This window comes from Leptonotus elevatus, chromosome 16 (genome assembly GCF_054856555.1).
Source record: "Leptonotus elevatus isolate MCC_2025b chromosome 16, RoL_Lele_1.0, whole genome shotgun sequence".
NCBI classification, from domain to species: Eukaryota; Metazoa; Chordata; class Actinopteri; order Syngnathiformes; family Syngnathidae; genus Leptonotus; species Leptonotus elevatus.
In genome coordinates this window covers 11,737,029-11,759,113 of record NC_141254.1, presented here as the reverse complement: position 1 = coordinate 11,759,113, position 22,085 = coordinate 11,737,029, and the positions used below count along the sequence as shown (strand labels likewise).

Sequence of the window (22,085 nt, the reverse complement as noted above, 5' to 3'; positions counted from 1 at the left end):
GCAATATCCTCACAGCCTGCAGCTAAAAAGTAAACTTATAAAAACCTTACTTTGAAACCTTAACCTTGTTTCCAACCGTAACCCAAGTGTGAAAAACTAATTTGACCCATGGTTTGAAACCCTAATTTAAAACCATAATTCTGATTTGGCCCTAGACTGAAACTATACTTTGGAACGTAACATTACAACCCTAACCCAAGGCTTGAAACCCTACTTTGAAGCCCCAACCCTTGTTTGAAACCTGGCCTAAGACCCAAAATTGAAGTCTTACCTGAACAAGGTAAGGGTTAGGGTTTCAAACAAAGGCTTGGGTTTCTAACTAGGATTTAAGTGCCAAATAAGGGTTTAAAGATGGGTTTGATGTTTCAAATTAGGGTATCAAGACAGAGCTAGGGTTTCAAGCCAGGGTTTGAATCCATGACACTATACTTTAAAACTCTGGCTGGAAATCCTAATTTGAAACCTTAATTCAGCTTTAAAAGCCTACTTTGAACCCGTATGAAATGCAAATCCTGAAACGAAAGCTTTAAACCCAACTTTGAAACCCTAAACATTTGTCTTGAAGAGTTCTAATTTTGCTCACTTACACATTTGACTGTGACAACTTGTAATTAATTGAAATAAAATACGCTTTAAAAAAAAAAGGATAACATTTGCACTGCAAACTCAATCAAATTGTCTTATATTTATTTAAACAATGTCTAGTCACTCAGTGTGTAAACCATTACACTTGAAATAAACTTAAGTTAATAAACAATTCAAGGCTCTTGAGTTGCGCTAACTCATCAGCGTATAAACGGGAATATAAAGAGTGTCTGTCGGCACAAAGCTACATGCTAACATGGCAACAATGCACCGTGTGTGTGTAAACATGCAGCATCACACGCACGATGTAAGTCCTAAAAATCATGTCATAAGAAAAACGACATTCACCTAAAGAAACAAACATTTCACTTACGATCAAAAATAGAATACAATCCAACCCACCTTGTGTGTTGGGGCCAAAGAAAAATAATATTTAAGAATCATTTTAGTCATTTAAGCCTCGTCTGTGAAACCTTAAGCATTATAGTATAGTGAGTGACATTTTTACAACTACAGAATAGTCACTATACTGTAGTTGTATATAAAAGTCAGCAGGGACTGGAGCAAATTATTAAATTTTGGTCCCTCCACAGAAACATAAAAGTTAAAAATTTTAGATAAAAGATGTCATCTTAACAAAAACAACTTCTCATCGTTATTAACAAGATTTTGGCAATCTGCTACACCTATGAGTCCTGAGGTGGTTATTGGTCCATTTTAAACCACATTGACATTCACTTGTTAATAAACATTTTTCTCTGAGGCCGCAGCTGAACAAATATTTGCTTCCAAGCTTGTGAAAATGTCTTACGAAGTATTAGTTCAGAAGATAAACACACAAAGATGCTAAAAAGCAGTCATGTAGCAAATTAATATAATTAGCTAAATTGGGTCATTGGGGGACACCTTTAAAAGTCACATACTGTATAACAAACCATTGGGATTCCTCGTGAGAGCTCAGTTCAGTGAGCATCAACGCATTAACTCAAATAAGACACGCAGGAAGATGCGCAAAGTAAACTGACGTCACTTGTTAACAAAGTTAGCGAAGACGTTTTGTTATTTTCATGTATTGCAGAGCTTAGCTCCTCCGTACGCATTATTACTAAAAATGATAAAAATAAATAAATCAGAACAAATCACGTTTCCACTGTTACAAATTCTGCTGTAAACTCTGTAAAAGTTGGCAAATACAAATATGAAGATGAATATATTTGTATACATTAAAGGTAGTAGTTTAGCCTTATTTTCAAACTTTCTTTGGAGAATTGGAAGGTTCAGAAAAAAATCCCGTCTTTGCTCAGCTTCCTTTCATCGTTATGTCATTTTCACATGACGTTTTCTTGCAGTGAATCCATGACCCATCAGGAGCAGGACTTGGAAAGTTTGTAGAAAAGCCACCATCTCTGTAATTAATTTTTTAGCTGCGCTTTAGCATTCCCGAGAGGATGTCACCTTCACTTAATCTTCGTATATTTCACCCTTTTGCAGTACTGTATGTCACGTTTTCCACCGGATGTGGATAGTTCCTGGAAATCCTGTGATACATTCACCTAACAAAGTGATGAGTATTAATGGAAAATCCCATCTTCTAAAATTCCAAGATATGATGGTGAAAGGAAAGCCTGTGCCAACTTAATCTTTTTTCCCCGTTAGCATGCCATATTCACTTCTACACATGATGCAGTGAATCCATGTCAGATTAGGAGCGGAACTTGGATACTTCCTGTAAAGTCAGCATTTTCAAAGGGATAAAATCCCGTTCACATTTTTAGTTTCCTTTTGCCTTTAGCGTTAGCATTAGCATATCCGCTTCACTTGGATGTTTTCCTCCGTTTCGTATAGTCTGCCCTGTTGCAGTAAATCAATGATGTAATAGCAGCGGGATGTGGCTAGTTCCTGGAAGAGCTGCTAATCTTCTGAAATTCCAAGATACAAGACTCAAGGCAATCATGTTCTCACTTAAGCTTCCTGTTAGCATTAGCATGTCCACTTCACTTGACGTTTTTGTCTACCTGACGCAGTGAATCCATTTCTGATTAGAAACATGATGTGGACAATTCTGGGAAAAGCCGCAATCTCGTAAATTCCAAAATATTGTATTAGCTTGAAAGGAAAGAATGTTTCCACTTCCTATTCACGCGAGTATTAGCATGTCATCATCACTTAATGCTTTTCTATGCCTGATGCAGTGAATCCACGTCAGATTAGATGAGGTACCTGGATAGTAAAAGTTGGAGAGATTAATTCTTGTTTACTCTTTTGCTTTCTTTTAGCATTAGCATTAATCATGTCTTCTTTACTTGACCATTAATCCATGTAAAACGTGTCCACCGTTTACAAGGCACCACAAGCTCGGTCCATGGAAAGCGTTTACAGAGAGGAAGCACTCTGGCTGTAGTGTCGTGGCAGCAGTTGCCCGTATTCCGCCTCTGAGGCTTCGGATAGCGAGCGTGAGGAGCAAGCGTCGTAACTTCCCTCCGAGCTAAGCGAGGCATCCCGGAATGGTGACGGCGGCGTGAATACGACGAGCTCCTCCGTGTCTCTGACGCGGCGTGCCAGGTGCTCGTGCAGCTTCCCGGTGGGGCCGTCGGCATGGGCGGCAGCCGGCAGGGCGGCGACATCCAGCTGGTTGAAGCTGTTGACCACGCAGTTGATTTGCTCCATGACGGTGGCGCCCTCAACCGGGCCACCCATCATGCCGAGCTCACCCACGCCGACGACGCTGATGTCGCTGAGGGGGAGCTCAGCCGGAAATGGCCTGGGGTTGTCTCCGTCTTGGAACCATTGAGATTCGACAGTCGCCGCCGCCTCGCCGCTACCTCCTGTGGAGAAAGGCTTGATGATGGCGGTCTGGTTGGCTTCCACGGCGTCGTTCTTCTTGACGTGGAATGTCATCCTCTTCCAAAGGTTGGGCCTGTAGCTGCGTTCGTTCTGTTCCCACGCAGCGGACTTGCCGTTGGAGCTGGGAACAAAACTCTGGTCACAATTTTAACCTTCAATGTTCCATTTCCTGGCGTCCCCCTAACCTCTCTTCCCTCTTTCCTTCTGTGCACAGTAATTGTAAAATCCCCTCCATTATCCCTCATCTTCCCTCGAAAGAAAAATCCTGGTCAGATTCTCGTGGGATCGACCGAAATGAGGCCACCTCTCTTATCAGGGATTTTCTCTTTTTCTCTATTTCTATGTATTCTGGTAATTTCTGGAAATGCTGACATGTGAAAATGTTGGTTGTTTACATGGAGGTGCAAAGCTTTAAACAGTCTTTTTGGCAGTCTTTAGTTCTGGTAGTCTTTGGAGAGGTAGTGCGCCAACTCCATCAGGAAATATATTGAAGGGGATGAATGGGTTTTAACACTTCCTTTTGGCAATTTTTTTCCAGGGCGTTGGAGGTAATTGGGGGGGATAGATTAGATTACAAAGGTGTGTATGGTTTTTGAAACGTTGTTTAGGGTGTCTGCCTGCGTAAAGATGTTGAAGGGAATACTTTGCTGTAAACAGTCTTTACTTTAAAGATTGTTTTGAGGGTGTGCGCAAGGGCGAGGGGGTGCGCCAGGTGGTTCAGAATATTAGAGTAGGGATACGCGGCTTTAAACAAGGCTCCATTTTGGCGCTCTTTTGACGGATGCACCAATTTTATTTACGCTTTTTTAGGGTGGTTGCAAGAGGGGGGTGCGCTAACTGTCATGATGGTAAAGGTGTTATGTGGCTGTAAACGTTAGTGTGAAGAACTGGACCAAGTCTGTCAGGATATGGAAGCTGGTGTGTGGCTTCAAACAGATTTGCTTTGGCGATTTATTTCGGATGTAAACGGGGGGGAGTGGGGGTGCGCCAACACGCAATAGCCACATGAAACTCTTACCTTACATTTTCCTGCGCGGATGAGCGGCGCCTGAACAGGTTGGCCATGCTGCTGGACGGTTTGCCCGCCTTGGCGGCTTTCTTGGCATTGCCCACGTGCATGCGCACCACCGTGGACGTGGTGAAGGCGCTGCGCACGTTCTTCTCCGGCTTGGCCAGCATGATGTACACCTGATATACATCGGAATATAAAGCTCAAAAAGGTGGGAATATACATTGTAAAAAATGGGGAAGAATATTTACTTGAAAAAAACCCAGTGACGTTTTTTCACTCAGAAATTCGTATTAAATTTACAAGTAAATAAAAAAGTTTTGAGTACATTTGACTAGTTTATTTAAAAAAAAAAAGCTATTTACAAACTCATGACCTTCAAGCTTGGGAGACAGACATGCTACCACCTAAGCCATGCCACTCTTGCTCGCTGTTTGCCACTATACTGCATTGTGTCAAAAATGAGACCAAAATTGTTCTCCTGGAGGTACGGGGATTCCACCTGACTCCAGCAACATACAGAAGGAGTGGCATGGCTCAGGTGGCTCACCCAAGCTGAAGGTCATGGGTTCGTTCCTCAATGCTTACATAGCTTTTTGTCTTTTTCTTTTTATAAACTTGTAAAATGCACTCAAAATTCTCATTGTAAAGGCTACTTAGGATTTCTGAGTGGGGGGAAAAAAACGTTACTAGTTTTTTTCAAGTAAATACCACTTTCATATAATATGGACTATTTTACTTTTTTTTTTAAATTTTTTTTTTTACTATAGTTAAGTGAGGCGTGTCAGCAGTGCTTACCTTGGGCACAAACATGCAGCAGAGCGCCACGGTGGCGCTGAGGCTAACGCTGAAGCACATGGTGATAATCTTGTAGTTGGAGCCAAAATAGATGGGCACAAAAGCCAGCCAGATGATGCAGGTGGTGTACATGGTGAAGGCGATGTATTTGGCCTCGTTGAAGTTGGCCGGAACATTACGAGTCTGCGGCAAGAACAAAAAAACAAAAAACCCTCCAGAGATCATATTGACTATACTGTACATACTGCATGTGCATCCATACCTTGAAGGCGTAGAAGGTGCAGCTGAGGATGAGCAGGCCGTTGTAGCCCAATGGGGCCACGACACCTAGAGTGGTGAGGTTGCAGATTAAGTGCACCTCACGTATGCTGGGGTAGTCATGGATCACCTAAAGAGCACATTTAATGTGTTACACACACACCGTAAAAGTCTCAAAACAAAAGTTACACACCTCTTTTACATTCTGACCGAGTGGAGGCAACATCCTCGTCTCTCGAAAAAATTGTCAAAACAAAACCCACTCGAGGGCCTGACTTTGTATTTTTATTTTTTTTAAGAATTGGCTGATTAATTAGTTATGAGAATTGTATGAGCGAAATATTGGAATTTGCATCGGCCTAAAAAAATCCTTATCAGTTAGGACCTAACCCACACCAAGTAACACACTGCACACTGTCTCCCCCTACTAAGTTGTTAAAACAAAGCCCAGCCATGCAACTTTGCGGAGTAAAAATCTCTACCTTCGGCAACATTTATGCCTGATATTGAATATACCGTTCATATCGCCTAGCCCTGCAATGACCCCCCTTTAGTTTCCTTATGGAGGTGGCGCACCTCTTCTCCCCCCTCTAAAAATAGTCAAAACAAAGCCTGCCTAAAGGCACGCACCCCTTTCAACATCCTGGCAGTTGGCGCTGCCCCCTCCACCCTCGCATACGCCCCCTCGAAACCCACCTCTGGGGGCTCAATGACAAGCAGCGCCACAATGATGGCAAGCTGCAGCAGGATGAGCAGGAAGGCGATAACCAGCTGAGCGCAGGCGGACATGAAGCGAGGCTTCTTGGTGCAGATCTTCTTCTTGCTGCCTGCCAGGATGCGAGCGATGCGGTTGGTCTGCGTTCCAAAATAGATCAAGTACTTATTGAGCTGCTGAGTACAAATATATAAATACAGATTGATAATCCCCCTTCCTCGCTCCCACTACAACATGTACCCCGGCACACATTGAACGGATAGAATTCAGTCCATGACGCTTTCATTGTCACATGATCTCCTACACTATACTATTCTTCACTTTCATAGAGAGCAAATGGAAATAACATGAATTAAAAAAAAATACAAAAAAAAAAAAGCAACTAAAGGATTAACGCCACATGGCTTTTTCTTTGGCTTTTGTTTGACCAGTGTTATGTCCAAAATGATCCTCACCTAAAAAAGACCAATTTTCTACACAACAGTTGAGTTGATCGCTAATCTTAAAGGATGAGTAGTTTTACTTTATTTTAGTTGTATTAACTACTTACATACGTATTTAAAACTTTTATTTAATTTATATAATACAATGTATTTTTTACAGGTTTTATGATGGTGATAGTTTGACCCCTGAAGGGATTATTTGTAAGGCAGGGATGAGTCGTTTTACTTTGATTACACAGTGCTTAACTTAAATTTATGTTTGTATGGCAAATTGAAATGTTTAAAAGGGAAGTCAACTCAAATGTTCTCTACAATATATATGGCATTCTGATTAATATTGCGTTTGTGGAATATGAATAAAGCAGCAAAATACATCTGTTTTTATCCATCTCAGGGAGCGGCCATTTTGCCACTTGTCATCCACTGAAAATGACATCACAGTTGGTTAGGGCTCAAATAACAACGAATTAAGGCTCATCTTGGGCTTGCACACATCACATGACCAAACTCTGAAACCAGGTGAGCTGCTTAATTCATATTCCGCAAATGCAATATTTGCATAAAAAAAATAAACACATTTTAAAAGCTCAATAAAAATAATTGACTGTACAGTTAATTCGGAATTAGGAATTATGTTTTTCTGTAGCAAATTAGAACAACTTGAAAGTCAACCAGCATCACATCTTGTGTTCAACTTTGGAAACAGGAAGTGATGCTTGGCACCTTTGTAACCAGGGCGGAGTAGCTCATGGCGGGCGACAGGCCGATGCCAAGCCTCTGCAGGTAGCAGTAGACGAGGTGCGGCTTGGCAATCAGGCTGAAGGTGCAAGCGTAGCCCAGACAAATGCCCGCCAGGATGATGTAACACAGCTCCCGGCTGGACGATTTAACCACGGGTGTGTCCCAGAACCTGTCGGCCAATCAGATGACAGTGGGAGTCATGTGACTGCTTTGGGGTTGTTTGTATTCACAAGCTGTTTTAAGAGGAAGTCAACTCCCATTTTTTTCGACAATACAGTAATATGCTATATGCATATATGCACTGGTATTCTGGTTAATATTGCGTTAGTGGAATATGAGTTAAGCAGCAAAATCCAGCCGTTTTTTTATCCATCTCAGTGAGCGGCCATTTTGCCACTTGCTGTCGCCTGAAGATGACATCACAGTTGCTCAAGGTAACAACCAATCACAGCTCAGCTTCAGAAAACAGGTGAGCAGTGATTGGTAGTTGCCCGAGTCATGAGCAACATTGATGTCATCTTCAGTCGACGGTAAGTGGCAAAATGGCCGCGCCCCGAGATAGATAAAAATGGCTGGATTTTGTCTGCTTGCACATTATTATCAAGAAATGTTTACGGTTGACTTCCACTTTAAGCAGCACACACACAAAAACAATATCAGAACATGTATTCCCTTAGCTGTATTCACTTAGCTAAACTATATTCTAATCCTAATTGCTGCAAAACGTAAACTGATAGAAATCCAGTAAAACCGCCGGGAGCGAAGGGGGTTGCTTATGTGAAAAAGGCTTGGAGTGAATGTTTCAAGGTCAACAAACAGTCCAAGTGGACCCGCTTGACTTACTTGATGAAGACAGCTGTGACAAAGAGTGTAGCCAGTAGGCCTAGACAGGCAAACGCAACGGCGGCGATGGGTTCTGGATCGCCCCAGCGCATGTAATGCACCGGGATGGGCTCGCAACCTTCGAGGGGAAGAAAAACGCAAGGTTCCAGGTTGATTGTGCTTTTGTAGGAGTGTTATTTCTGTTTCTTACCGCGCAGGTCGTCAGTGGGCCACGAGCCCAGCTCGCAGGCGCGGCACGTGTACTCGTCAAACACAAACTCGTTGTCCTTGCAGGGCGTGCACGTCCAGCAGCAGCTCACCTCGCCTTTGCGGATCACCTGTTCAAATGTTTAACTTTTTTTTTCTTCATAATTGTGACTGGTAAAAATCTTCTTTGGTCGCGTTGTGTCAGATGTTGGAACCCGAGTAGTGCTCTTGTCGTGATCTTACCTTGATCTGGCCCTTCTGGCAGGGCTCAGAGCAGACTGAGAATATGACGTCACTGTCGTTGTTCCAGATCTCCTGGTCGTTCATGCGCAGGCCGCCCTGGTCCCAGCTGCCCACGTGCACATATGCGTACTCGTCCTCGGCCATTTGCTTGAAGTTCATGATCTCGTACCTGGGACCAAAGTGCTTGTCAGTCGACCGTCACGTGTGTGAAAAGCACTTTCCTTGTAGGGCTGGGTTTAAAATATTGATTATAAAATATTGAATCGATTTTTCCTTTTCAAGCCTGATATCGATACATAAAACCATGAATCGATTACTTTAATATCTTCTTTTCTCATAAATTATTAGGAAAATAGTATTTTAAAGGCTTTTTTTTTTTTGCATGGTACTGCTTTCTTGACATTTACTGTTCACATGAATTTAAAATAATTTTCTTGCATTTATGAAAGACCTGACTAATTGAATCTTTTGAATTTATATTTAAAATTGTTTAATTTAAATTATGAAAATATTTTAATCTTATTCTTGCTGATGCCAATGTTACTTTTGTTAATTAACTAAATCATTTAACCAGTTACTGCCTCCGCAAAATTGTATCTGGAATAGAATATTTGTGCAGTTTTTATCAGATATCAGATTTAAGTGAAGTGAATCGAATCGGTCAAAATCAAATCGAACTGAACTCTTGTGAATGGAATCTATTAAGGAAATTTGAATCGATAGCCGGGCCCTACTTCCTTGTTCTCACCTGCCAGGTGAGTCTCCGTTCTGGTCAAAGTGGATGACTTCTCCCGACACGCCCGTGAAATTGGTTTGCATCAGGAAGTCCAGAAGCTGGCGGCCGTCGATGGGCCGCATGGCCTTACACAGTCCCTGAACACAGCAATACAATCCTTACATTTTAAACATCTAATGTCATGTAAACGTACTGAGCCGTATGCACTCCTTACAAGGATGTACCTTATATCCCGGGCAGAGATCCTGCTGCATGGCGTGCAGACCGTACGCCATGGAGTAGATGGCGTTAATGACGAAGCCCATTTTGGTGTCCTGGGCATACTGGTGGCGCAAGGACTCTCTCCCTGAACAGAAGGGATGTTTTAAAAAAAAAACACTCTACTGCCACCTTCTGGCACATGCAGGAAAGTCTCACAGCTGCACGTGCGGTTGTAGGTGGTGCTTTCCTGCGAGACTCCTCTCAGCTTGCACTGGAAGCGGTGCTGCCAGAATTCGGGAAACCAGGGGTTCCTCAGGTTGGTGTCGGGTTTCAGCTTCAGGTAGTAGTCGTCGAACCACGTCACGTAGGCCGATTTGAGCTTGATGGTGATGCCGCCCGCCGCCTCGCGCTCCAAGCCGTCCGTCACGTCGTAGCGGTCCGCCCAGCCATCGCTAAGCAGGAAGAAGAACACCTTTAGAAACGTTTACCGGCTGTTTTCTTAACCTCTTCGTACCCATAGATGATTGCAGAGGACATGACATATTTGTGTGTCTAAATAAAACTGCATCATTTGGATGATGTCACCACTTCTGGTTCACGATTGGATCACAAGTTTATTTGCATGATGTTCATGTTAAAAAATTTACATATAAGCTTGGTAAGTTTACAATACACGTTAAAGCCATATTATCATGACGTCCACTATAACAACTAAAAACATGAGACACACCCCCAAAAAAAATCCATGTCAAGAGTCAAAATCAGCACACACAAAAATATATACATTTTGCCCAGCAGAAAAATGTGAGTGAAGGGGTTAAATTCAAAATGTGCAGAGGCTTTTCGGGCTACAACGGTATAGAATCAAGCCAAAGTTAGGGTTTCAAATTAAGGTTTGAATCCAGGATGACCATCAAGTGTGCTCGTCATTTTCTATTTGGTTGACTTCAACACTGGATGATGTTTGTTCCTCTGCAGTAAAAGTGGATACTCGGAAAAAGATCTGCTTCAAAGTTCACTAGTGTTGTGCTTTTAAGTGTGTGTGTGTGTGTGTGTGTGTGTTTTGCGTGTAGGTGGTGCAGGAACAGGCGGTGCTGTAGATGCTGCCCTGAGCGCTCGGGTGCGTGGGTTTTGGTTCAGGAGTGATTCAAACTATCAGAGTCAGAGCCCCTCGTGCTTTTCACCATGAGCATATAGACTCTCTGAGGATGTGTTACAAAATGGACGCCCACGCTAAGCTTGTGTAACGCCGGGACGCCGTCGTAAACTTTCGCTGCTTTTTATTTCTTGAAACGGGCGTGCGCGTGCGGAGGTGCAATCAATTGGCGTCCGGCGGGAGTGATGAGAATAGACATGAGCTTATTTGGCTCCAGTTCCACTATGGTCTTCATTTAATGTGTCGGGTCATGTGGTTTTCAAGTCGGCTCTCGCCAGACGCTTCATTAGGTACACCTTTCCACTATAACAGCAAGGTACGAGAGCTGAGTCAAACGTGATAACAAAGATCAAAGAAAGCATTCATTATAATTGTCTTCTCTTTCTTAGGCTTGAAGCCCTATCACTGGCTACAAACCTTAATTTTGAAACCCTATATTGAAACATTGAACCCTACCCCTAACTCACTGTTCACAACTAATTTGAAACTCTAATCCTGAGTTGAAGTCCTAATTTAAAATCTCAGCTCTGAAACCGCAATTTGGCACCCTAAGCCTTGTTTGAAAGCCAAAACTTGGCTTGAAACCCAAATCCTCGTGTGAAACCCTAATCAAGGTGTGATACCTTCAATTGAAACCCTACCCTAGTTTAAAACCATGATCCTGGCTGGAAAAACTTATTTGAAACCATAACCTTGACTTAAAACATTCATTTGAAATCATAGCTGTGACTTCAAAACCTTATTTGATATGCATAAACCAGGCTCAAACCCTAATTTGCATAAATTGGTCTTTAAACCAAACCGCACACATTAAAAATGTGACTTCGCCTGCCAGGTTACACAACGGCGACGGCAATGACGATGTAGCCATTTGATCTTATAAACACGCTAGCAACGACATGGAAGTCCCTGTATGACTTCCAAAAGCAGCGCAGCACACATGTGAACACATTTGGCGTGTGCGTTGCTCTACGGCGAGTGGCGTGCTTTGCGATATGTAGTTCAAGGTTACTTTGCATGTTTCTGGTCCTGCCGCTGCAGCCCACATGTGTGTCTGCTAATGAGCAGAAGCATTTATAGAACGACGGGCAACCTTAAAATAAAACTCCTTCTTGGGAGACGCGGCCAATCCTGCAGCTCTGTCAAACCCCCCCCCCTCCCCCCCCCCCCCCGCTAGCCGCTCATTTCTCCTCCCACCAGCAGCTACGACCCCCCCACCGCCCCCCGCCATCATCAGCCCACCCTTCCACTCCTCCGCACGCTTTCCTTCCATCCAACTCTTGAACACATTTAGAAAAGCAAAACACAGCGAGCGTCGAGTACAGAAGAGCGGTACCTTTTGGTTTCCATGGTGATGATGAAGGATGGGATGTATATGATGAGAACGAGCTGTCTTCACGGTCTCACCTCCCCACCAGTAGGAAGTCACCCACCAGGCGCTGGCGGCGCATGGCGGCGAGGATGCCCCGCACGGTCATGCCCTCGCAGAAGCAGGCCACCACGCGTGCTTTGGGCAGGTGGGCCCGCAGCTTGTGCAGCAGCCGGTCAAAGGCGCGCTCGCCGGCGTTGCTGTAGATCTTGTCAGAGTGCGCGATGCAGATGCCCTCTATGGCCGCCATGTCCTTGAACGCCTCCATGCCGCTCTCGCCATAGTTTCCTGTGTGAGGAATGGGAGGCACAACAAGAACCTTGAAACCTTAACTCAGGGTTGAAACCCCAATTTGCTAACATTTCGACATCGGTCAAACTGATGACCTTTGGAAATTGTTCCTGCAACTTTTGGGTCTTACCCTCGGTGTTTATGGCAGACACGTAGCTCCAGTTGTACCTCTTGACGATGTCCACCATGGCTCTGGCCTGCTGCATGTCCGACGGCACCACCCTCATGAAGTACTTAAACAGGCTCTGGAGGAAGGAGGTGTGTTTGTCTATAAAAACTGCTGTTAAATTTCACCATTTGCTAAGCCACGCCCCCAGAAATGAAATTGACAAGTTTAATGATCCCCCCCCCCCCAAGTATTCGATTAATTTTTGCTATTTTAAAGAGTTGTGAAAAAAGCTAATCAGTTGTAATACTATCCATTACACTAGTAAGCTTAGCCAGCTAGGCTAACGAGCGTGTCTATCCTTTATATCCTAAAAAATGCCAGTCTTATCTGTAAAACAATTTTAAGCTCATTCAACACAATGCTATTGCAATACTACCATGTTTAGCAAAATGTGATTTGATCATTTGTTAGGCCAACATGTTTCTCTCACCTTGTCACTGAGAGTCATGCTGGTGGCCGAGTACGCGATCTGCGGGATGTTGAAGAGCTGCAGCAGGTTCTGCACCTGGATGGCCACCGAGCTGGACCCTGGCCCGATGAGGCCCACGATGGGCTTCTTGCTCTGCGGGACCGGTGCAATGCCATCAGGTGTGACACACCTGGCCTGGCTCTCCTCCTCCTCGCTGGACACCAATGTATCCCGGATGAACTCGATGCTCTGTTCCAGGGCCACAGCCGAATGCCAGCACGAGTCCCTGCGGGGGACATACAAAGGTGTCCCTCAGGGATCTATCCTAGGACCACTCCTATTCACACTTTATATCAGTAGGAAAGAAAATACTTTTTTTATGCAGACAGTGTAGGTGCAAACAAAAATCGGCTCACTAACTACTTTATTTCATCTTTTTGTGTGTGTATCTTTTCCAAAAATGACTTTTTACAGGTCTGACTAATATGGTCTAGTGCTGCCACTATTAAATATTTTTCAGAATTGAGTAATCTATCAATTATTCGATCGATTAGTCGACTCAAAGGATTAATTTTAATTTTGCATTAAAACTTATTAAAATCCCACATTTACTTGATTATTAAAATAGTTGTTGATGAATTTGAAAATTCATTACTTGTTGATTCATTGATTAATGTTGACAGCTCTAAAATGGTCATATGTTTAGTGTCAGATGTTTTTTTATTTTATTTATTTAATATGAGTGTCTTTGTTGATGCAGTTTTTTTTTAAATATTGGTGTGAAAGAAGATTTTCTCTTTAATAGTGTTGGTGTCGATGGGGATGTTTTTTGAGATTTCACTGGTGTGGGTGGAGATTTTATAAAATACTGGCATTGTGGATGGATAAAAGCAAACATTGTTAGTGTGGCGTTCCTAAAAGCTTAGAAACGTCTTGTAAATGTGAATGATTTACCTGATCTCACATCCCAGAGTGATATTGGGGAGAATGTTGGGATCGGCGTTGATCCGATCTAGTGTGTACATCATGGCCTCTACCCGTTGGATCCCATATTGCTCCCGCACCGCCCCGCACTTCCTCTCGTGCACCTGAGAGAGTTGGCAATACAAATGTCGCATCACACCGAACGCTGACAATCAACAGTACCCACCTTGTCTGCGGGCGGCTGGTGATGGACGGAGAACAGGGCTCCGATGATGATGTCGCCCGGGATGCGAGCCAACACCCGTCTCTCGTTGTTCTGGGCACCCACCCCGACCCGATCCCTCGAACCCAGTCGGCTCAGTTCTGCTTCCAGCAGGACGCTCGCTGCCAGCAGCCGCATGTACACCCCCAATTTCCACACCATTTTGGCGCTCCTCCTCATGCCTGCCGCCTATCTTCTCAGAGATGAGGTCCACATGAGTGCTGCTCACTGATACCATTTAAAATTCTTGAGGATAAGGGTAGCAGAATTTTTACATTTATATAACAATTTAATGTAAACATTCCAAAAATAAATCAACATATACTGCTGTCCACGGTGCTGAAGCCAAAATCAATGAAGCTGGAGCATGGCCAATGAGGACTTGTGGGTTGAACATACACAATACTCGCATTCATTACCTCCACCAAGGAGCTTAGGTTTTAATCCCCCTTTGTTTGCTTTTTGTTTTTACTCCAAAACAAAGCAACTAGTGATTTCAATGCAAGTTTACACAGTACAATTTTGTTGTGATGACCAGTATCAGGATATATTTTGTACTTGAGTTAATCCCCCAAAATAAAAAAAATAATTCCTCATGTAAAACAGATTTTTTTTTTGTATTATAACAATTCACTCTAATTTTTGTACCAGATTTCATTCTTGTAAAATTGACTCTTTTTCTAGTACAATCCTGAGTCTGACACACCCCTCATTATATTGCAACCTAACATACCCCACCCCAAAAAACTGCTTAATTCTTGTAAAATCACCAAATTTTTTCTCATATTACTATTACAACTTTTTGTAATTGTAAATGTAATATTTAATAGGAATAATTTCTTGTCATATACACAACTCTTTTTTTTTTGTGTGACAATGCAAATTTATGTTCATAAAATAATTTTTTTCCCTTCAGACAAAACACTTATTTAAGATTAAAAAAATTACTTATTTTGGCATGTGAATAAAAAAATTAAGTAGCTGATTTCCACTACAAACGGTCTATAATCAACTTTGTATTGTATTTCTACTATTATTATATAACACTGCATGTTTGAAGAGGAGCCCGCTGGCACAAGTCCAACAAGTGTAGGCGGCTTTGGATAATCTTGCTTATGATTCTGTGGAAATTAGTTGAATAGTCAACCTTTTTTGGCTTTGTTATTTTAATAGTGCAGGTACAATGGGCTCAGCTACATCAAAATGCAAATGACAAATGAAGCATAGAAAGCGTGCATGTCGAGCTTGACTACTAAATCTATCGATGACAACACATTACTCTCCAGTTCTGCATTGATATGAGCCTGCTGTGAAACCAGTAATTGGTCATCCTCAAACTTTCTTTCAGCCTACCTGCTGTCCTCCAGCATCCAGTAAGAAGTCCACGCGGATGCGAGCGTCTCCATCATAAAGAAATCGTGAATAATCTTAAGGCTGGTACATCATATCTCCTCTGGTTGAAGCACATTTAGAAAGAACATCACTGGTCGCAGAAGCACCAGCGAATACCCGCACCAACCTTCCTCCAAACGGTCTCTGCCTTCATCGCCCCCGCTCCCTCCCACTCACAGACGTCTTCATCAGCGCAGTTTCACCAGGGATGAAATGGTTAGCTCGGATAAACACTTGACGCACATACTTTCTTTCTTTCTTTTTTTTTTCTTCTCCTCGTCCATCATGTTAAATACTGCGTGTACTGTAATTCTGTGTTATTAGTTTGCGTACGTTGATGATAAACGATGATGGCGGAGATTTCGAAAACACAATTAATCAGTTGTTTTTGTGTCCGAGTCACCCCACTCCAGAGGTCGCCATTTAAGGTGACTATAATTGTTTTTGTTTGTTTACAGGTCGGCCATTTTACCTCACTTTTGGTGGGTGCTGAGTTTATTAGAAAGTTACTGCGCATGTGTGAAGGGACCGGAAGACGCTGTGCCCCACCTGTTCGTGATTGTACTGGTGAGTGGATGAGTCTGGCCAAGTGACCGTTTATATGTCCTTTATGTCTAAAGTGTGCATTTGTGAACCACCATAAACTTTATGTCGAATATATTAAAATGCACCGTTTCAAAAGCAGAATGCACTTAAGAGTAGGCCTATGTTCTTTCCAATGGCGTATCAATTGAACCAAATCACAGGACATGTCTGATATTTCTTTCCGCAAGGCAAATGCGTTCTTTACACGTGAAAACAAACTGCGTAGGCTATTGTATTTATTTTGCCTGCGACTAGCATACAAACCAGGCAGTTTGTTAGTCAAATGTTTCATGTCCTCACTAATCAAATTACAACGATCCAAAATCCAATGTTTTTCATTGAGCGAAGTGCGTCCTTTCACCGAATAAGACCGCCATTTTGACTTGTGGCATAAGCTAAGAATTGTCCGTCGGAACATGCTAAAGCTACATTCATGAAACTGCACACAGGTAGAGATATTGACTTTGGTTCTTTCTTTATATTTGTTTAATTTTCCAATGATTTAGTTTAGGGCACCGCTTTTTATATGTAACTTTGGAATCCTACATTAAAGAAGAGCTTTATTTATATTGCAAAACTTTATTTATATAGCACGTTCACAAGACAACTCTGTGTGCTTCAGCAAACAAAAGCATAACACTTAAAACATTTACAAACAAAATTATTAAAAAGCAAAGCAAAGAGAATAAAAGTAGCTTACTGAAATCACTAAAATAACATACTTTGACAACCATTTAAATGCCTAAAGGATTTATATAGACCCCCCCCCCCCCCCCCCTCCCCAAACAAACTTGTTAAATCTTCTGTACAAATATTGCTTTGGGCCATCTTGTGATGCTGCCTGTCTTGGAGTTAAGTTGAAGTGAGGTGAGAGTTAAATGGAGTGCTTTAAGGCAAAGTTGAAGTGATTTGAGGGACTTAGTGCTTTGCCAATCTTATAACTGCTAGTATATAGCGACCGGTACTGTATATTCAATAGGGATTTATTTGGCTTGAGTGTGGTTCCATTTGAGGTCATCTTGACAGTAAAGATAATTTTGTAGAAATTGATTATCCCTTTTCAATGACTATGACTATTGTCCTGTTAAATGACACTTTAAATATTATTGTCTCATCCTTCTTCCCCCACTTTCCCTGCTTTAAGTCCTGCTGCTCCATCTCCTTGTAATTCTTCATTAAGAAGCCTAGGCTACACATTATTTTCCCAATCATCATGATGAGACCAAATTAAATTAGTACCACAGATAATATTTAATCTCAGGTAAGCAGTCAGCAGTGCTTTTATTCCGACCTATTTTGTTAGTGTTTCGGTTTAGAGTTGTTTCTTTGACTGAACACATTGGACACAAAACCGTGGACATAAAATGTGTTCTCAGGCTCATTGCCATCCTTTGGTCATTTTTGCCCTTTATAAAAATGCATTGTTTGTTTTTCATCATTGTGTTTCCCCACTTCAGGTGGATGCTGGTTTATGGCTTCACTGCATCTTTTTGTTTGAGGCATCCAGTCGAGCGGACCTTGTGCGGGTTCATACGTCTTTGGTGAGCATGTGACTCTCGTTCATGGAAAGAGTTTGTGTTGTTGTCTTAGTCTCATGCCCATACCACAAAGGCCGACAGTTAAACGATGCTTTAGGGTTTTTATGATTGTGGTTTTGCGGCTCCTATTGTGTTAAGTGGATACATCATGGGTTAGGGTTGTTATCGAGTGTAACAAATACGAAATAGGTTTGGGCAATTTACCATTATGAATTCATAATTTAAAAAATTGACAATTTGACAATTTTCTAAATCGGGAAATAATCCAATCGTTTAATTTGAATCAATCAAAACGGGTGCAGATTATTAAAAGGTGTCATTCATCAATTCTGTAACTTGTATTTAAATGTTATTTTGAGTTGCAATTTTACACATTGGCAGAATGCTGGATGGGTGGTTTACAAGACATGTTTACAATAGTTACTAACTACTTAATTGAGGCATTTAAGCAAGTTATGCACAGGCTATGAATAGCTTTTTTTTGTTGTTGCACAAGCTATGAATTTCAAGTTTACTTTAAAACTGATTTAAAATCAGTACACATTAACATTATTGTTGTTTGATCAATTTGCACAGGATTAATTTTTTTAACGAATCAAACTTCACTTAAGTAATTTTTGGGGTTTATTACTTATATTAAAATCCATTATATTTGCAATTTAAACAAAAAAAATTTGTAATTTATTTTTAAGCTCACTTCTTTGGAAGTTGGACCAAATTTCTTTTTCCGCCGATTTTTTTTATTTTTATTTTTTTTTTAATGTGCAACTTCATCACGAATCATTTCTGTCTGAATGGTTGTGAGCTCCCTAATGGCATCAGTGAAAGCCTCATCCTGAGGTTAAGCGGCATGTGACCGGGCTCAGCGGAGAAGGAGGGGTCTCTGTAGAAAGGACTTTTAAGGGCGCGAAAGCGGGACGGACTGTATTGCTGGCCTTTTTTTTTTCACACCTGCTGCAATGTGGCGTGTGTCTGCTGTGGTTTTCACACTCTTGTGGGTGCCAGGGCTGCAGCAGTTCCCGCGCCCGTGCGCCACCCGCCAAGCTCTGCTGGCCAAGGAGTGCTGCCCACCTTGGGACGGGGACGGCTCGGCATGCGGGGCTAACTCGGGTCGGGGCTTCTGCCGGGATGTGGTGGTACCGGACGCCCCGGATGGGACGCAGTACCCTTTCCGAGGCGTGGACGACCGGGAGAGGTGGCCGCTGGTGTTCTATAACCGAACCTGCCAGTGCATGGGTAACTTCATGGGGTTCAGCTGTGCCGACTGCAAATTCGGCTACTTTGGGGAGAACTGCCTCGTAAAGAGGGAGTCCCTCAGGAGGAACGTGTTCCACTTGACCCGAGCCGAGAGAACCCAGCTGGTGTCCTACCTCAACCTGGCCAAACAGACGCCCAGCAGCGACTACGTGGTCGCTACGGGAACCTACCAGGAGATGGAGAATGGATCCAACCCCACCTTTGCCAATGTGTCCGTATACGACATTTTCGTGTGGATGCACTACTACGTGTCCCGCGACGCGCTGCTCGGCGGGCCGGGAAACGTGTGGACAGACGTCGACTTTGCCCACTGGGCGCCCGGCTTCCTGCCGTGGCACCGTGTCTACCTGCTGCACTGGGAGCGCCAAATCAGGAAGGTAACCGGGGACGACAGCTTTACCATTCCCTACTGGGACTGGAGGGACGCGCAGGGATGCGACGTGTGTACGGATCGGCTTATGGGGGGTCGGAGCCCCCGGGACCCCGGCCTGCTTAGTCCCGGCTCTGTCTTCTCTTCCTGGAGGGTAAGTGCGCTCGGTCACTTCTACTTCTAACATATCATCAGGCGGGTTGAAGACACAATAGTCTTGTTTTATAAAATAGTGTTCATTATGAGGGCTAAATTGTCTTTTAAGTGTATCTAAAAATCGTAATCTAGAATTGTTGAAGTCAAAATGTTCCTTTTTTTGGGGGCAAAAATGTATGCTAGGATGATTTTTCTTTTTTCATTCTTGTTTACATAACAGGTTTCTTTAAAGACTAAATTGTTTGAAGCCCTGCATATTATGCTTGTTAATATTGTTTTTTGATTGTCTTTGTTTAGAAAAATAGCACATACAAGGTTTTTGTAAAGACTGTAAATTGTGTGTGATCCTTAAATTGTGTTTGATCCTTAAAACACCAAAGAAGGAAAATGGTCGTTCGGACCCCCTTGGCCACACCCATTAAAAGTGTTGGCGAACGTTTGCGACCCTAAACTAACCCTAACGACAAATCAACATTCACCGCCTTGGCAAATGTTCGCCCCCTCAATGCTGTCTGGCGCGCGTCTTGATACGACAATCCTGTGGGGTGGATGGATTATCTGACGTCGTCCATTTCCATCTTCAGTCGCTGTGCTCCCAAGCGCAGGACTACAACGCTCGCGGCGTTCTGTGCGACGCCCGAGCGGAGGGCCCTCTTCGCCGTAACCCTGGCAACCACGACCGTAACCGGGTACCGCGCCTGCCCACCTCCGCCGAGGTTGCCTTCACCCTCAGCTTGGCCAACTATGACACGGGTGCCATGGATCGCACCGCCAACATGAGCTTCCGGAACACCATGGAAGGTTGGTGAAGTGCAAAAAACAAACAAAAAAAAAAAAAGATTTTGTGCAAATTGTGTTGTGTGTGTGTGATCATTTTTATCACCTTTCAGGATTTGGGGACCCCCAGACGGGCTTGGGGAGCAGCACTCGTATGGGCATGCATGCTGCTCTGCACATCTTCATGAATGGATCCATGTCCTCTGTGCAGGGCTCGGCCAACGACCCCATTTTCCTCCTGCACCACTCCTTTGTGGACAGGTGACACACACACACACGCGCACGCACACACGCACACACACACGCCTATGATGGCCAACTTATCAATGTTAATGAATTTAGTAAAACTTCCCCTGGCTAGTTATAACGTATTGTAATGTCCCAAGGTCACCATTCGCGAATTGACCACCTGATGATGGCTAATAGGAAAAAAGTATTTTTATAGGTTGCAATGACGAGATACATGCTAGCGTTCTCACATTAACTTGGGTTCGCCATCCAGTCCACACTATATCTGTGACTGAGTGTGTGTGGCTTTGGTGAGTGACGTGGGAGTCAATTTAATCAATTTGGGCATAACATTCTGTAACATGACAAAATGTGGTGAAAGTGAAGCATTTTGAATACTTGCCGCACTTTTCACACACATTTCCACTAAACGTATGTGCTATTTTTTTTTTTAATGTTAAGTCTTTATGAGGAGTGGCTCAGGAGGCACAGTCCCAACCCGTCACGTTATCCGACTTCCAACGCTCCCATTGGACACAACGGCGAGTACCACATGGTTCCCTTCCTGCCCCTGCACACCAACAGAGAATTCTTCGTTACCAGCAAAGAGCTGGGATACGAGTACTCGCGCCTGCTGGCTGCCAGTAAGTTGTTGCCTCACCTCGTGTCCAAGAATAACAAAATATGTTGGCGAAAAAATGTATAACAAGTTCGCTGACGACTTGAGTCTTTGTTAGCCAAGTACGTCGTTTCTTAGAACTTAAAATTGTCAATGAAAACGGGTGTTTTAGGTCCTTTGACAAGACTTAATTGTTTTTGTTTACAAAAAATGTGCAATTAGCTAGGTTTGTTGTAAACGAAATTGTCGACTTTTTTTGAAAACTTCTATTGGGTGTTTACGAAAGCAAGTATATTTTATTGAAGATTAAATCGTCTTTAATATTTACCAGTGGCGGCCCATCCTTGAATGCCTCCCCGTGCGGCCGCACATATTGCACATGCCAGAAACTTGACACTTATGTTAAGGGGGAAAAAAACACTTGAGAGTTCTGAAGTGTTTTTGGAAACAGTTTTTCTTTAAGGTGTGAATGTTAACATACTTTTTTTTTCATGTTATTTAGACTCAACACTCTTTAATGGAAAACAAAATCTTTTGAGAACCAAAATCATCATTGGTGTTCATAAAAAAACAAAAAAAAACAGGCATATCCTTTAATCACATCTCTTTTGCAGACCTGCTTCTGTCCGAGTCCTTGCGTCCATACATGGAGGATTTACATGCCGTGTGGCCGTGGCTGCTGCTCACCAGCCTCTGCAGCGTCGTCTTAGTCCTGGGAGTGGCAGCCACTATCATCTACATCAAGCGCCGTGTCCCGGCCTGGCCTCCGCTCCGAGAATGGAGCTGGAAAAGTTTATTCCCGTTGCAAGCCTTTCCAGAACGGCAGCCTCTTATCAAGAGAGATGAAGAAAACAAACCCGGCGGCTACACAGCGGCCATGTGATGACGCGTCCTTACGTAGACATGCACTCATTTATCAACATGTCCATGTTACAATAAAACCTTTTTCCTTTCAAGCGTTTTTTTCTTTTTGTTGTATTT

General features: G+C 43.0%; 2 protein-coding genes across 5 annotated transcripts; one reads left to right on the top strand and one right to left on the bottom strand.

Moving 5' to 3' along the window:
- Nucleotides 1-666: 666 nt before the first annotated feature.
- On the bottom strand, nt 667-15,728 carry grm5a (glutamate receptor, metabotropic 5a). Of its 2 annotated transcripts, none has more exons than XM_086098627.1 (18): nt 15,536-15,728; nt 14,147-14,428; nt 13,951-14,084; nt 13,018-13,282; nt 12,549-12,663; nt 12,166-12,415; nt 9,819-10,054; nt 9,626-9,747; nt 9,414-9,538; nt 8,666-8,834; nt 8,427-8,553; nt 8,237-8,354; nt 7,376-7,562; nt 6,191-6,349; nt 5,499-5,624; nt 5,237-5,419; nt 4,448-4,617; nt 667-3,550 (listed from the first exon to the last, which is right to left on the bottom strand). In XM_086098627.1, the coding sequence occupies exons 2-18, from the start codon at nt 14,360-14,362 to the stop codon at nt 2,959-2,961; spliced, it is 3,294 nt and encodes a 1,097-aa protein (XP_085954753.1). In that variant the 5' UTR covers nt 14,363-14,428; nt 15,536-15,728; the 3' UTR covers nt 667-2,958. The 2 variants fall into 2 exon arrangements, with proteins under 2 accessions (XP_085954753.1, XP_085954752.1); XM_086098626.1 differs by having other exon boundaries at nt 14,147-14,375; nt 15,536-15,727.
- On the top strand, nt 15,507-22,060 carry LOC147160754 (tyrosinase-like). Of its 3 annotated transcripts, XM_086098629.1 has the most exons (8): nt 15,507-15,790; nt 16,033-16,141; nt 17,617-17,700; nt 18,711-19,478; nt 20,065-20,281; nt 20,371-20,518; nt 20,948-21,129; nt 21,719-22,060. In XM_086098629.1, the coding sequence occupies exons 1-8, from the start codon at nt 15,783-15,785 to the stop codon at nt 21,985-21,987; spliced, it is 1,785 nt and encodes a 594-aa protein (XP_085954755.1). In that variant the 5' UTR covers nt 15,507-15,782; the 3' UTR covers nt 21,988-22,060. The 3 variants fall into 3 exon arrangements, with proteins under 3 accessions (XP_085954755.1, XP_085954756.1, XP_085954757.1); XM_086098631.1 differs by lacking the exon at nt 15,507-15,790 and having other exon boundaries at nt 15,801-16,141; nt 18,703-19,478; XM_086098630.1 differs by lacking the exon at nt 15,507-15,790 and having other exon boundaries at nt 15,800-16,141; nt 17,617-19,478.
- The last annotated feature ends 25 nt before the right edge of the window (nt 22,061-22,085 follow it).

Bases quoted from the DNA above. Each gene is read 5' to 3' on its own strand.
- grm5a (XM_086098627.1), bottom strand. From the start codon at position 14,362: ATGAGGAGGAGCGCCAAAATGGTGTGGAAATTGGGGGTGTACATGCGG. The intron at 9,748-9,818 runs GTGAGACTTTCC...CCTTCTGTTCAG, and splicing joins CTACAACCGCACGTGCAGCT to GGAGAGAGTCCTTGCGCCAC. The intron at 8,355-8,426 runs GTAAGAAACAGA...TTCCCCTCGAAG, and splicing joins GCCCACTGACGACCTGCGCG to GTTGCGAGCCCATCCCGGTG.
- LOC147160754 (XM_086098629.1), top strand. The intron at 19,479-20,064 runs GTAAGTGCGCTC...TTCCATCTTCAG, and splicing joins CTGTCTTCTCTTCCTGGAGG to TCGCTGTGCTCCCAAGCGCA. The intron at 21,130-21,718 runs GTAAGTTGTTGC...TCTCTTTTGCAG, and splicing joins CTCGCGCCTGCTGGCTGCCA to ACCTGCTTCTGTCCGAGTCC.